Raw genomic sequence first — 16529 nt, 5'->3', positions numbered from 1 at the left:
CATCATATCTTATTTAAAGATCAAATTCAGCATTACACTCGGATCAATTAATATCAATTCAAATTCAGTAATGCTACATACTTTTGGGAGAGAGAGGGAAAAATTAAATATAATAGATGAGAGAAATAAAATAAAAGATAAAATTTTAAATTAAAATAAAATGTAAAAAATATGAATCCCATATAATAAAGTATAAAATTTATTTAATATATTATTTCCTTTTTATATCAAGCACATTCTAAATAATCCACAATAGCCAACAATTAATTAATGAGAATAAATCTAGGGTGCAAAATTATTACGTTTTTTTAGATAAAAGTTATTGCTAAATATACATTTTAATAATAATATAATTAACAAGTATAGCACACAAATGATTAATATTTATAAATATTAACAAATATATCGTATCATCTAGTGTTCCGTCTTCTGTCAAAAAATAAAATATAGTGTTCCAACTTAAAATATTTAGAAAATTAAAAATTAAAAATTACTTCTGATTGGTAAGTGATAATTGAATAAATAGGGAGACATATTAATATGCACGATTACCCGAGAAGGAAAGTACATATAAAAGATTTTTTTTTTAATCTTTAGCATGGTGATGCATGATTTTGACATCAACAATCAACACTTTAGACTTAAAGCATGACCATGCTTCATGTAGCATGTGAGTAAAATGTTAGAATTGACGAATAAATTTTTTTTGAATTATGCTGCACCCATATCGCAAGAGGTGATCATAAGCTTGGAAAATTTGCCAATATTGGAATTTTCATACCTAGAAAAGGTATTAGGTACTAGCTAGCAAGATAAGTATTTTAATTTAAAAAATTGCTTTATAGAGCAGCCTGAGTTATATGACTTAAAAAGAAAAAAGAAAACAAGTTCTTACATAATATGGCCATAAGCTTGGATTTTTTTTTTATTTTTTATTAAGGAGCTTGGAAAATTTAAACAAAGTTAATCATACACTTTACCAATATTGAAATTTGTATATCAGGAAAGTTAGGTGCTATGTAAGTATTTTAATTAAAATTAATCCTGAATAAAGCAACCTGCAAGTTAAACGTCGAAAATATTTATATAGATAGAAAAACGTGCATCAGTGCGTGTGATGAGAATTTTTGTATGAAACTTCTGTATATGAGCGTTGTACATTATTAAGTATTAACATCCAAAAAAGTTGGTCCCTTAATTAAAATCTCAAATTCTTAACTGTGTATACCAATATTTTATTTTATTTTAGAATTATAAGTATTTTATTTAAAATATTGCTTAAAGGAGCAACCTAACTTCTGACATAAAAAAGTAAAAAGAAAACAAATTTGATCATAGCTAATATGGTCATAAGTAAGGGTAGAAATTGGTTGGATTCAACTTTACTTAAGTATGATGAGACCTATTTCATTTTAATAGCTTCAACTTGATCTTGTTACTCAACATGAGCCTATTATTAGACTTGGGTTTGACTTTTATAAAACTCTGTCAAGTTCGTCAGACTATTTCACTATTAGAAATATAATATTTTACAACACATATTCTAAGATAGTTATCTAGGATCGTCTTTGAATGTGACACGGTGACAAACTTGTAATTAAAATACCTAAAAATTGCTTTTTACAACATTCATTCTAAGATGGTTGTTAATAACCGTCTTAGAATGTGTTTCAGTGACAATTTTATAATTATTGGCAAAACAACAACGACGAATTTTACAGAAAATCGTCTTTGTTTTAATTCGTTGTAATTACACATTTGCACACAACAGGCACCAATAGCTTTAGGCATTTGAAATCCTATTCTAGGTCGCGACCCACTGTGCTCCGTCATGAATGTTGTTGTGTTCCCCTGTGACCCTTTCTCTACCTCGTCTAGTCACTCACATTGTGACCCTCTCGGTCTCTACCTCGTCTAATCACTCATGTTTGTAGTCCCCGACCGTTTGTGACCCTCTCTCTACCTCGTCTAGTGACTGACATTGTCTTCGATGGACGTCTCTATAGGCTGTGGCGCCGCAGTCGTGTCGTTTTAGGTGGTAAGTACCCATGGTTGCAGTTTCTTGTATAACAAATGTTGTACCTTATTGGATTCACATTAGATAGTGATTCTAGTATGCCCTTTTTAAGGGATTTAAATTATTAGGTGAAAATGTTGTTGAATTGAAGATTTTAATTTTTTGGGATGAGGGTTTGTCATTCTTTTTTCGTTAGATAGAGATTCTGGCATATGTGTGTGTTTATTTTATTTATGTTATCCTGTTATTTCATTGGAAATAGTGTTGAATGTTGTATAATTGGAATCTTTTTGGGCAGGACAATAGGGTGCTCAGCACCACTGAGTGGTTAATAGCTTTTGCTCTGGTAGTTGAGGCTTATTCGTCTTAGTAACTAGCTTCAAATCCCTCCATAAGCTTTATTGTAAATGTAAGCACTCATACATTCTCCTTTTGATGTTACGCATGAAAAAAATTCTTTGGTGTATTTTGATGAGAAAGGAAAAGATGAATTATTTGTTGGATTAATATTATCAAAGTAGGGTCTTATTTGGTTTTATTACGATATTATTTGTTGCTTGTAATTTTTAGATATGTTGTCATATAATTGGTTGTTAGTTATTTATTCAGTTACTGCATTATCTTTAGTGTTTGTTATTCCTTAGTTATGACATTATTTGGCCTATTTGTCTCAATGTCATTTTCAGTCCTTTCTTGGCTTACACCCTTGTCATTGAAAAGGAGACATTTCCTGATGAAGAACTAGAGCCTAGAGGTAACAGCTTGGGTAGAGGATGATGTTCTTATAATGGTTGTCATCACAACAAATATAGGCATCAAGAGGTACCTTGTTGTAGTTCTGAGGCTGCACCACTAATTGTCTTATTGTGCACTAAGATCAACCAACTTCTTATCAAGTATTCTACTATTTGTATCAGCATAAGTGTACAACATATCTTTGAGTTACTTCATAAGTGTACAACATAAGTGTACAACATAACTGAATGATTGGATGTTTTAGCTTTCAATACATAAATTGAAAATAAAAGAATTAATATCCTCCTACAAAGAATAAATTAGCTTTGAGTTACTTCATGATTAATTTATCAGTTTGAAGCATCTATATAATGGCTTAATTTACCAAAACTGGTGTGGTGTCAATAACATAGGAGGGGATAAATTATCATCATGCTATTCATTTGATATGTGGTTTATTTGACTGTATAAGTCAAGATTTTCCTATCCATTCTCTATCTAAATATAAACATGCAATATTTCTATCATCATCTAGCCTAATAAATTAAGTAACTTATTCTCTTATAACTTCTATTACTTGACAGTAATTCTATCTCCACAGGACATATTATGCTGGCAAAACAACTTTATTAAGTGGTATTGAATACGAACTTATCACATAAGAGTTTGATCTTAAGTTTAAGTGTGAAAACTATTGAAATAAGTTACAAAGAATTATTCGTAAGCCTAAATAAACTCTTAGTATCATGTACTTTGGGTTTAAAAAAAAGGTTGGTTACTTTGGTGGGTTTAATTAAGATCCCATTAAAATAAATATTCACCTGAAAGTCTAAAATCCTGTAGAAATGGTATTGTTGAAATGTAAATATTGACAAAGTTAGTAGTGTCTAATTGAATAATCGTTTTAGTATAGTCGACTTTCTAAGACGGGTTCAAAATCATCGTTATATAGGTTGCACCATTTTATGATACTTCTTTTTACGACGGGTTAAAATCGTCATAAAATGTCCTATATAACTATCTTAGAAAAGCGTAATTCTAGTAGTGTTTAAAAGTCTATTTCATGTTTAAAAAGTATAAAAAAATATTTTTTTAAAATAAAACCAAAGATTGTCGTTAAAAAATAATAAGACTATTTTAAATCATGAGATATGGACAAAATTTGTCTATAAATATTACATGCTATCAAAATCTTTTAAGTTTCATCAAAAGCAAAGAGTCTATGTCGCTATTACCCATTTACTAAAATAATTCAAATTTTTAAACTACTAAAATAATTATATTATATATATATATATATATATATATATATATATATAAAATTCAAACTTAACCTATTTATTAAATGAGTTGGATTAGACCATACTATAAACAAATCGAGCTATAGAGTTTTGATGAGCAAACAACCTATTTCCACCCTAGTCATAAGCTTCGAAAATTCAAACAATTTTTATTTTCTTTAATTTGACAGCATAAGCAAAGTTAATTATACACTATTTTGCCTATATTGGGATTTGTATATCCTAGGAAAGGCATTAGTATTCTTTCTTTTTTTTTACCGATTGAATCTCGAGGAAAATAATATATAATGGGACACCTGGAATGTTTAATTACTACATCTATCTAGTGAGAGTGATATGAAATATAGGTATTATAAATAATATAATATGATAAAAATAAAAAAAATAATAGGTATGTTTGAAAAAATTGTGTTCAAAAGAAGTGTAAAAACTCAGAAAAAAAAAAAAAAAGATCAATCATTGGTCTTACATTGTGGTCTGGGAGCAAAGCATGTGAAGTTGGTGAGAATTGATTACCTACTTCTCTTAGTCAAAGCATTAGCACGAGTAGGATGTTGAGGCCGAGGTGCTAGTTTATGATAATTATTGTTATTATTATTATACTAAAGATGCCATAAATTAAAGCTTTGGAGCAAGAATAGGACAACATAATAGTAAATTTTCGAAAAAGATGTTAGGATGCATGCATTCGCTGGTGTTTAAAACAGGAAAAATGCTAATTATCAGGAGAATTTCATGAAAGAAACTGCACCAAAACAGACATGGCACGTGTTATTTCAATGTTATGGCATAATAGAACCAATAAAAGTTGACATACTTAACAAATAATTGAATCTCTTAAATATATTAATTATTGTCTAAGTACTTCATTGTGTGTATAAAAACTATTAATTAAAAGAAACAAACACTTATTTTGATAATTAATTATTTCTACCCCTTTATAATAAGTACGTAGTTTCTATTCTGTTAATTTCTTAATGAAAAAATCTTTCAAATAATATTTAATAAGAATAATATATGACCTCTGTCCTAGCTAGCATATATAGCCGTAAGAATTAATCTGCCAAAGGTGAATATTGTGTATAATGTCCCTCTTGTATGGTGGGAATAATGAAATCTTCCGGACCATATATTAATTCAAAGTAAAGAATATTAATGTAAAAGAGACCATTATTCTGCGTCTAATTAAACATCAAGTGACGTGCAACCTCCACCCACCAATGTTGGCAGTACATTCGCGCAATAGAAGATCAAACCTAAAGCAAAGAAATCGAATCGGAGAAAGATTACAACAACATATGTACGATAGCGTTGTAAGGGCAGTAAGGCTATGGAATTCCACGTTGTTCTTCCCTTGGCCTGGTGCAACATGCATGCAGAGTTTATTTAGTTTATTAAAAAGGCATAGCGTTGATTTAAGAATACCTATATAATAAATAATACATGTAATATTTTTTTACACAATTACTTATCATATATGTACAATAAATTTATAATAGTTAATTTAAATTCATTACATCCAATTATTTTTAGGTTGAGATAATTAAATTACAATTTTCTTGTTGAATAAGGGCCTGGGGTACGTGATAATTAAATCATTTCTACTGTTTACTTTCCCCTAAATGTTGAGACAAGTAATCATGATATTTTTCTAACCTCCCTCTTATTCTCGTAAATTCTCTACTTTCTTAAAGTTAAACTCATCTAGACATATTAAGGGGAAAAAAACAAAAATATTATCTACTACTTAGAAGGATTATGGTATGTGCATGCTAGCATTATTCTCCTTTTGACATTCTCACATCGCTTTTCCATTATATAGTACCACTTCACTTATAGATTGAAATATGTAAATGAAGTGGAAGATTTGACAGCATACATACTGAAGTGCATTTAATTGTAAAGAGTAAGAAACAATCTTTATATATATATATATATATGAGTAGAACTGTATTATATGTTAATTAGCATTTACAAAATTCGCATTAACCTATATATGAATAGTTTAGTTCAAAGCATTTTGTATCCCTATAGTGCGCTGCCAAAGATCGAAGACTTTATTTATAAAACTTGATATTTTAATCTCAGTTAATGATGGAATACATCACTTAATTATTCACTTTCTTATATAATTATTAATTTTAAATAAAATTAGGATAAACTACTTCTTTGTTTTAATATATATATATATATATATATATTTTAATTATTTGTCATATTTAAAAGGCATTAAATTTTAATTTATTTAATTTTGTAATGTTGAATGAAAGAGATCGAATTAATAGAACGAAAAGTTAGTATAAAAAATATTTAATGATTCTTTTAATTCTCGTATAAAGCTTTAGATGACAACTATATTAAAACTGTTAATATTAGACAAAACTTAAGTTAATATTTCAGATATTTTTTTAGGTTTTTTAATTATAAAATGGAAATTTTTTATCTCTACAATTAACACTTGTATCTAATGTGGACTTTTTTTTATACATGATCAAATGAAAAGAAGGAAACAAATGCCAACAAAGAATATAGATAACAAAAAAAACAAAATTCTAAGAACATGCAAAAAGGTCATCCATAATATTTACCTGATGCATTAAGATGATGTCTACTGTTGGGGAAGTCCAGCAAATGAAGTCATACTCCTGAGAGACACTCTTCTTGACTAATCGATCTGCACAAAAATAATATTAAAAAACACTTAAAACTTTGCACATAAGTTTTAATGGAGAAGACTGCTTGTAACATGTTTTTTAACACCTAATGCTTATTATTGTGATTTTCAATCAATTTTAGTTAATAATAAATTAAAAAGTATCTAACTAATAGTGTATTTGATTATGCTTGAACCTCACACCACACACACACAAAAAAAATCACAATTTCTTAGTATCAAAGAGTTGTTTCACTACTACCATGAAAAAATTAATCATTTTGACTAAAAGCACTGTCATACCAAAAATAGCATAATTAATTACAAATGTTGGATAAAATAAGCACAATATTTTTTTTTGTGTCTGTGAATGCACAATAATCATATTGAAGTAGGATGATTGAATATTTTGAAAAAAAAAATCTTAAGTATAATATTTTAGATATTTTTAATGTTTTTTTTAATCATAAAATGAAAGTTTTTATCTCAATAACATTTGTATTGAATATTGACATTTTCTTTTATATACATGATTGAAGGAGAAGAAAGAAACAATGATCAAAGAATACATAACAAAAAATAAAATTATGAGAATGCATGAAAATGACACTCATGACATTTGCTTAAAGCATTGGAGTGACGTTTGATGTCGGGGAAATCCATCAAACAAAGTCGGCAATGTATTTGGTTATGCTTGAAACTGATAACATGCATAAAAAAAACACATGATAATTTCATAGCAACAAAGAGATGCTTCATTACCATGTAAAACTCAATCGATTTGGCTACACGCACGTCATACCAAAAATAATATATCTAATTTCAAATTTTAAACAAAACTAGCATAATACATATTTTTTTTAATGCAAAATAATCATATTGCTTCTAAAAAATAATCATATTAAACTAGGATGATTAAATTCTTTGGATAAAAAACTTAAGTGTAATATTTTAGATATTTTTAATATTTTTTAATCATAATTTTTTTTAAATCACAATCATTAATATGCTTTTATTCAAATGTTCACCTTTTCTTTCATATACATGATTGAAAGAGAAGAAAAAAATAAGACTACAAAATACATTAAAAAAAATGTGAGTATGGATGAAAAGGACACCCATGACATTTACTTGAAGCATTGAGATGATGTCCAATGGTGGAAAAGTCTAGCAAATGAAGTTGTGCTTCTCCGAACCACACTCTTCTTTACTGAAAAATCCACACCTAAATAGTTTTAGAAAACATTTAAAACTTTGCACGAGTTTAATGCTAAGAGTACTAGCAATCCATACTCTCTTACATACTTTCTATTACAATCAATTTTTATTATTGTGATTTTAGATAAATTTCAATTAATAATAATAAAAAATATCGTATGTATAAAAGAATGTGTTACTAGCATTTTTTTTGTTTAACAAATAAACTCCATTTTTTTTCTTTTCCGCTTAGAATACACTTCTGGGCTTGAATCAAACATTCAATCATATAATGGTAGCAGCTCAACTAGAAATGTCTATTCAAAATTTTGGATGGACAATGTTTTCCACATTGAATATTCCATACATTGAATGTAACATTCCTTACAATATGATGACAATTAAAATTACGAATAGCAAAGTACTAGTGAAATTGGAAAGATGTCACTTCTTTGATTAAATTTTTTCCATTTTAAGAGAAGGTACATTTTAAACAATCATTTTCTTTTTTTGCTACAATGTAATAAAGACAAATAATGCTAGCAAACAAAATTTCCAGACATTTTTTATAATTAAGTAAAATCTAAATAGAATCTACAAATTAATTAATGTGAGTCTTTTGATCCATACCAAAATTGAACTCATAAGGAAGTATAAAGACAGAGTAATAGGGCCGTGTCTAGGTATTTAAGGCCTTAAGGTCAAACTTTTTATAGAAATTAAAAATAATATTAATTATCAATTTTTTAAATTAATTTTCTAGATTTCTAAGTTACAAAATTATTTATTAATATTTTATAATCAAATTGTTCTAATATGTGCGCGTGTGTGCATGTTGCAATATATAGCCCTACACCTTCTACTTTCACTTTTAATTATTTATTTCTTTCACCAAATATTAAAAATTAAAACATAACACAATTATTTTATTGTAATCTACACTTATACTCATTCTCAATGGGCCTAAGAGCCTGGATGACCTTGTTATCTACACACCCATGCAAAGTAGATAAATACCATATATAGCAAACATATGGACCTCTCAAATGAGTTTGATGATTTTGATTTGAAACAATTCTTTAATTCCAAATTTAATAACACAGTTGGGCCCAGTGGGTCTAATATAAACCATTTTATAGTCCAACACATGGACTTAGTAGTTTGACTGAATCCTGATCAGCTTTTGAATTAGGGACTAATCATAGCCTAAGTTGGATTAGGCCTTAGTTCGGGCTATAAAACAATGCATTGTTAAGTTTGAGTGCCTATGGAAGTGTCCTTCAAGCATGTCTTCACAGAGTGCAATTGTTCAGATGTCTTGCCAAAAAAAATATCTCCATGAGGCGGAGATTAATGCTCTTCATTCATCCGGTCTCCTAGTTTTGTTTTACCAATGTTGCATGCTGTTGTTTCAGCTTTAAATCTTTATGTTTAGTTTTGTTTTTCTCCTTTGGCTTTTGCCCCTTTAGGATAATTTTTTTTTACACATTTCATCCGTCACAATACTTTAATTATAGACTGAATTCAAGAATTCATTGTATTTTTTAAACTATAAAAATTCAATCACAAATTCAAATTAAAAGTACCTATTAAAAAAATGAGTAAACAATACATATACCAATGGTATAAAATATTTTTACACTATCAATGAATTAGAAATTGACATATATGTTTTTTTTTACCAAATTGGCATGTAGGTTAATTTTTTTGTCTTTCATAGTAAGTATCTTAAAAATATATTTAACTTGATTTTTATTAGTTGACAACATAAAAATTATTATATTGAAAGTGATAGACATTAAACTCTTAAAAATTCTAGTAAGCATAAAAAAGGGGTTAAAATTACTTCTTCTAAGCTTTTTTTTCTTCTAATTAGTCAATGAAACATTAGTCAAGAGGACTTATGAAAAGACTTCACTAAGATTGAACTAATAATGACATATAGTTTGCAAAAATATGTAGATTTAAACCTTATTGTTATTGTTGTACCAAAAGATGGAGGCATGTGATGTGTTTTGAGATTTATAATCTTATTTTAAGAAAAATGAGTTTGAAAACATAAGATTTCCTGTAATAGAAATTTTGATTACAAATTCAAAAGAAAACATAATATGCGCATTTACTCATGATATACTTCTAAACTCGTATACCTAACGACTTAGTTGTCTGACATCTTTATAGGTATCACACCTAACATGAGTAGAAAGTCAGTTGAAAATCATGTTGAGATAATCTTGAGTTAAGCAAAAGTTACACAACCTTACAACAAGCACCTCCAAATTCACCTTTTGTTGAGCACAAGTGCAACACCAATATATGCTTATTATATCTTCACATTACAATTTTCCATTTGTGTGTGTGTTAGTCCATCTTAAAATTATTGACATATGTTGCTAGGATACCACTAAAGTCATTATCACCCTATCCAAGTCATCAAACTATCCCTTAGTTATTACCACTATCTTACTACTCCTCCATACTAGTTATTAGAATAAGTCTCGCACTCATAAGATAGCAGAACACCAGAACCTATATATACTTGATAGATGTATTTGAAATGAAGAATGTTAGCAAGACATTTTCTAACATACACTTTACACAGCTAAGAATTTATTATAAATTTCCTTTAATTTTTTTTATTATAAACTAAAATTACGAGACTTGTTAAATAATGAATAAAACTTACACAATTTTATGTTTTTAAGTACATTTCAAACAATAATAGAAAATAAAGAGTGTTAAAAATTATATTAATAACATTTATCTTCTTTACACATAAACCATCATGTGTCGTGCATGGCAATATAACGTGTTTGGTCCTTAGTTGCATCATGATTTACATCTGATACCCAAGTCTAGGGAGAAATAAAAAAGACTAACTTCTGATTTTTCACATTTTTATCCGCATTTAAGGGTAACAGAGAAAGTAAATCTTCTATCTTGTATCATAAAGAAGTAAATGAATGCAATTGAACAAGATTGAAGGATATTTTCAATCAATGAGGACAATATTTTTTATTAAATAATAATTAAGATTAAAACTTTTTATTTTCACATAATTACTTAAAAAATTTATGATTTAATTATTTGAATAATTCACATAACTAGAGTAAGCCAGTAAGTGACAGAGGCCTTCTGATTGTCATAATTCTCAAATTGCTTGTACATTTTTGCCCTAAATTTAAGTAGCTTCTCACCTTATTGGAAGTGATGATTACAAGTGGCCCTCTACTAGATCTTATGCATGATTGGGAAATATATCGTTCAGAAAAGCCAGGTCAGGGGTGCTCATGGATTAAATTAGGTCCAACATGACTAAATTCACTACTTAATCTGATCAATTTTTTAGAATTTCCAAAATACTCTTTAACGTTTCCGCGGAAGAACCTTCTTCCGCCGTTAATGTTACAACTGTGGAAGAACTTCCTCTGCAGGAAGCCACGGAAGAAGGTTATTCCACAGTAACATTAACTGTGGAGGAACCTTCTTCCGTGAGTTAATTTACTTTTTTGGTTTTTAAATTTTTGGATTATTTTGTATTTGCCTATGTTATTTTGTATTTTGTATTTTACTATTACAAAATTTAGTGCATATTTAATTCGAGTTATTATTATAAAATAAAAAATATTTATTTAATATATATTAAATTTTGTAATAGCAAAAAAATTTGTGAAAGTAAATATTTTTTATTTTTAAAAAAATATACGGATTAAATATATTTTATTTAATCTGGGTTATTATTGCAAGATTTAATGTATACTTAATTTGGATTACTATTACAAAATTTAATGCATTAAATATTTTTTATTTAATTCGGGTTACTATTATAAAATTTAATGCATGAAATATTTTTTTAATAGTAACAAGAATTAAATATGCATTAAATATTTTTTATTTAATTCGGATTACTATTACAAAATTTAGTGCATATTTAATTCGGGTTATTATTACAAAATAAAAAATATTTATTTAATATATATTAAATTTGTAATAGTAAAAAAATTTGTGATAGTTAATATTTTTTATTTTTAAAAAAATATACAAATTAAACAATATATAGGTTATTAGCACAACGCTATAACCAATTGGAATAATGAGCCAATTAGATTATAAAATAAATAATGTTACTATACATATCACTACAATTTCTAATGTATATGTAAATTTAAATAATAAATTTTATGATAATTAATTTTGATATAAATCATACCAATTATTTAATTTGTATATATTTTTTTAAAATAAAAAATATTTATTATCACAAATTTTTTACCATTACAAAATTTAATATATATTAAATAAATATTTTTTATTTTATAACAGTAATTCGAATTAAATATACATTAAATTTTGTAATAGTAACTCAAATTAAATAAAAAATATGTAATGCATATTTAATTCGGATTACTATTACAAAAATATTTAATGCATTAAATTTTATAATAATAACCTGAATTAAATAAAATATATTTAATGCATTCAATTTTGTAATAGTAATCCAAATTAAATATACATTAAATTTTATAATGATAACCCAAATTAAATAGAAAATATTTAATTCGTATATTTTTTTAAAAATAAAAAATATTTACTATCACAAATTTTTTTACTATTACAAAATTTAATATATATTAAATAAATATTTTTTATTTTGTAATAATAACCCGAATTAAATATGCATTAAATTTTGTAATAGTAAAATACAAAATACAAAATAATCCAAAAATTTAAAAACCAAAAAAGTAAATTAACTCACGAAAGAAAGTTCTTTCGCAGTTGAAAGTAACAACAGCGGAAGAACCTTCTTCCGTGCAATCTCTCGTGGAAGAAGTTCTTCCGCAGGAATCCACGAAAGAACCTTCTTCCGCTGTTGTTATTTTCAACTGCAGAAAAACCTTCTTCCGTGACTTCCTGTAGAATAAGTTCTTTTGTAAGATGGCACGAAAGAAGATTCTTCCGCAGTTACATTTTTTAAACAAGGACAGTTTTGTCCATTCACATAATTGTTGGATGCACCAGCAATTTTGTTGAGTACACCTAGTAACTCCCAATTTTTTAAAATTGAATTGGGTCAGATTTGTACAATTTTTTGACATGTTCGACTCAATCGTAAACAAATTAGATTAATCAAGTCTCAATATTTAAAAAATATATTTTTATTTTGTAAAATTAAACTTTTTTAGAACAATAATTTATTGTCTATTCCTTTGTAAATATATAATGACTAACTACGATAAAATAAAACTATCAAGTTATGATAATATTTAACTAATAAAATTAATAATTTCAATATTAATGAGACTTTTATTTTATATAGAAATAAATTATAATATTAACATGAAAAAACACAAACAAAATCAAGATAAAAATAAAAAACAACTTAAAAAAGAAAAATAATCATAAATAATTTAATTTAATAAATTATATAAACTAAAAATCAATATATTTTATATTTAATAATTAATTTTTATATAATAATAAACTTATTTATATGATGATTTGGATCGAGTTAAAAAAATTAAACTCATCACTCAACTTATACATGATCAAATCTTAATTGGATCGGATCAAATTTGACCAAACACATCAAAAACTCAATTCATGAGTCGGAATGGATCATAAGTCAACCTAGACCCATGAACACTCATAACCACTTTGGCACCTTAGTCTAGTTGAATTCTCCTTCCGTTCCATAGAATACCATTTTTTACTAATTAATTAAACAAACTTTCTAAATCAGAAAATTACTTTGAAATGCTGATCTAGACATAACTCTTCAATTAAAAAAGTCAACCTTTCACTGCTTTTTTAAACTAATGATCTACAAGCTGTTCACCTGCTGAGATTTTCTGCAGTGAAACTGCAAAAATGCCAAAGAAATGATCTTACACTTGGCTGAACCAAACTATAAAAACGACGAACTACCTCTGGCAATGGCATATAAAACATTTTGCTGTGCCTAAACGCTTCAAGCAACTAAAGTAATCAGTAAGCATCCCTCAGAAAATTCCAGTTCACAAAGTAAATCCAATTTGTTGTTTTCCACAAACTTCAAAAACACAAAAATTGAGCAGAGCCCATAAAAAACAAAAATGTAATCAGAAAAAATTACTTACAATGGTATGATTAATGAAAAGAGCCATATCATATCCATTAAAATCAAAAGATAAACATAAATACATGCTCACAACCTTCACACGGTACTAATGATTGATCTAATGCCACAAAACAAAAGTACTCTGTAATTGGATAATTAGCTTATCAACACAAATTATCCCTCTGTCATATTGTGCAATCCAAGATGTAATAAAGCTCCAGTTCTATTAAGTATCTGTTGTTAAGTATGGTCCAGAAACGACAGAAGTATCTAGGGTGAATTTGTGAAATAAGACATGACAAACTGCTAAAACTTAAAAGCCATCCCATATAATATGACACCCTATATACCATTCAACATAATACAACATCATACATTTATAATACATTTTTCCTTATCTTATTCCATATTTAAAATTTTCCATAAACCTCATTTAGTAACACATTCAAATTACAAACGTCAAAGAAGAGCATATTGCTATCCTTCCCCCGATGACAATGCATGCAATATATACGATCTGATCAAATACACAGCAAACAAAGCAAATATAATTAGGCACACCTATACGAATCCAGAAAATCTCAAGGACAAGAAAATCACAAATTCACCAATTTCCACTCACTTGAAAGGAAATAATGCCATATCACTCAGCTAGATTCATTAATGAAATGCAACATACTATACTCGTAGGTCAAAGATCTGAATCAAAACAAAAAGAAAACCGCAGCTATGTTAATTAAGGTGAAACCAGCTTTATTACACTTTAAATATAATATAAAGAGCCGCAAGAACAGTAAAAAATCACCACAAGCAGCAAGGAAAACAACACCGATGCATCATTCGTATTCAACACCAAGTCAAACTATATACATAGACATATATCTATATACTGTAATAACATTAGAGCGAATCCGAATCCGAATCGAAATACCCTTCGAATTTCAAACCTCAAGACAACACCGGTAGTAGTGAGAGTTCAATAATCCACTCGGTAATCGCTGTAATCGTCGCGCGCAGCAGCAGCGACGTCGTTCTCGACCCTCTCGGCGATCTTGTCCTCTTCGTAGTTAAGGCCCTCGTCGAGAGCAAGCCCGCCGAGAGCCCCAGCAACAGCGCCAATGGCGAGGCCAGCGCCGAGGCCCATTTTGGGAGGCTTGGGCATGGGGTCATAAGTGGAGGAGTAATCAAGCGGAGCAGAAGGCCCACTGGGCCCAGCGTAACGGTCGAAGAAGGGTCTAGGGGGGGGAGGGGGAGGAGCGCCAGAATAGTAAGCGGGGTAGTAATTAGAATAGGAGTCAGTGTAAGAGGTGTATGATGTGTAAGGAGAGGCTGGTGGAGAAGGGGAATGGGAAGGGGTGTATCCTCTGTAGCAGACGAAATTAGGGTTAGGGTTAGTGTTGAGGGAGGCGTAATCGAATTGGGGGCGGCCGAGGAGGCCGAGTTTGAGGTGGATCTTGCCGTGAGGGCGGCCGGAGGGGCGGGAGAGGGGGAACTTGCGGGGGCGAGTTGAGTCGTGGAGGTCTTTGAGGGGGAGGCGGAGGGTGGCGACGAGGGGTTTGGGGGTGTCGGAGGGTTTGGAGTGGAAGATCTCGAGCGTGAGGAAGGAGTCGTGGAGGGGGAGAGGGAGAGGGAGGGCGAAACGCTCGTTCCAGACGGGGGAGGTGTTGCCGGAGTCGTCGGATTTCGTGGCCAGGCGCCGCTCGGGGTCCACCCAGAAAACCACATAGGGTTTCAGATCGCCGTTCTTCCAGTTCACGTTCTTCAGGTGCTTCGCCGACACGATTGTTAGGTCCAGATCCACGGATTTCGAAGGAGGGGGACGAGATGACGCCATCTTGCTTCTTCTCTTCTTCTCTTCTTCTCTGTGTGTGCTTGTAACTTTCAGTACGCTCAGAAATGGAGCAGATGAGGATTTTGATTAATTCTTTTACTTTCCATCAATGTTATATTATCCACTTGGTTCTTACCTAACATCAATAAATCCATTTATTATAAATGTTTAGAATTAAAATTGCCCATTATCAATGGATAACAGATTAATTATTATTTTGGTATTCAAATTTAATTTTTAAGTTAAAAAATTTAATCAGATTCTTTAATGTTTCAGAAAGGATTTAATTAGATTTTTTTATTTTAATTTTTTTAATTAAATCCTTTACTTTTTAAAATAGATTTAATTTGATCTGTTTTTTTTTCATTTGCTACAGAATTTTTTTTAAAAAAAAGCAAGACCAAAATTGGTACGGAATCATACTGAATCCATTTTAAAAAAAAACAATTGAAATTTCTAAAAATAAAAAAATCTAATTAAAATATTTTAAAAAATTAGAGAACATGATTGTACATCTTAATAATAACCTGATCAAATTAAATTTAAAAATAAATTATATGAACAAAATAATAATTAAACCATTTTTCCTTTCCTCGTATTCTTCGATCCGTCCAAATATATAACAACAAATGAAAAATCCTACATTTCTTTTTGACTAATTATTTGGATTTTTTAATGTTAACTAGTATTTTACATGG

General features: G+C 28.8%; 1 protein-coding gene across 2 annotated transcripts; it reads right to left on the bottom strand.

Moving 5' to 3' along the window:
• Positions 1-14347: 14347 nt before the first annotated feature.
• On the bottom strand, positions 14348-15951 carry LOC102662889 (uncharacterized). Of its 2 annotated transcripts, XR_005887224.1 has the most exons (3): positions 14948-15951; positions 14623-14699; positions 14348-14517 (listed from the first exon to the last, which is right to left on the bottom strand). XR_005887224.1 is itself a non-coding variant. In XM_041006914.1 (2 exons), exon 1 carries the CDS (start codon positions 15832-15834, stop codon positions 14977-14979), a length of 858 nt encoding a protein of 285 aa, XP_040862848.1. In that variant the 5' UTR covers positions 15835-15951; the 3' UTR covers positions 14348-14517; positions 14948-14976. The 2 variants fall into 2 exon arrangements, 1 of the variants encoding a protein (XP_040862848.1); XM_041006914.1 differs by lacking the exon at positions 14623-14699.
• Positions 15952-16529: the final 578 nt, after the last annotated feature.

Source organism: Glycine max, chromosome 11 (genome assembly GCF_000004515.6).
Source record: "Glycine max cultivar Williams 82 chromosome 11, Glycine_max_v4.0, whole genome shotgun sequence".
Lineage (NCBI taxonomy): Eukaryota > Viridiplantae > Streptophyta > Magnoliopsida > Fabales > Fabaceae > Glycine > Glycine max.
The sequence above is the reverse complement of the archived record's forward strand: the minus strand, read 5'-3'. Positions and strand labels throughout refer to the sequence as shown.

What these genes read in the sequence shown, in the direction of transcription:
- LOC102662889 (XM_041006914.1), bottom strand. Translation starts at nt 15,834, where the DNA reads ATGGCGTCATCTCGTCCCCCTCCTTCGAAATCCGTGGATCTGGACCTA.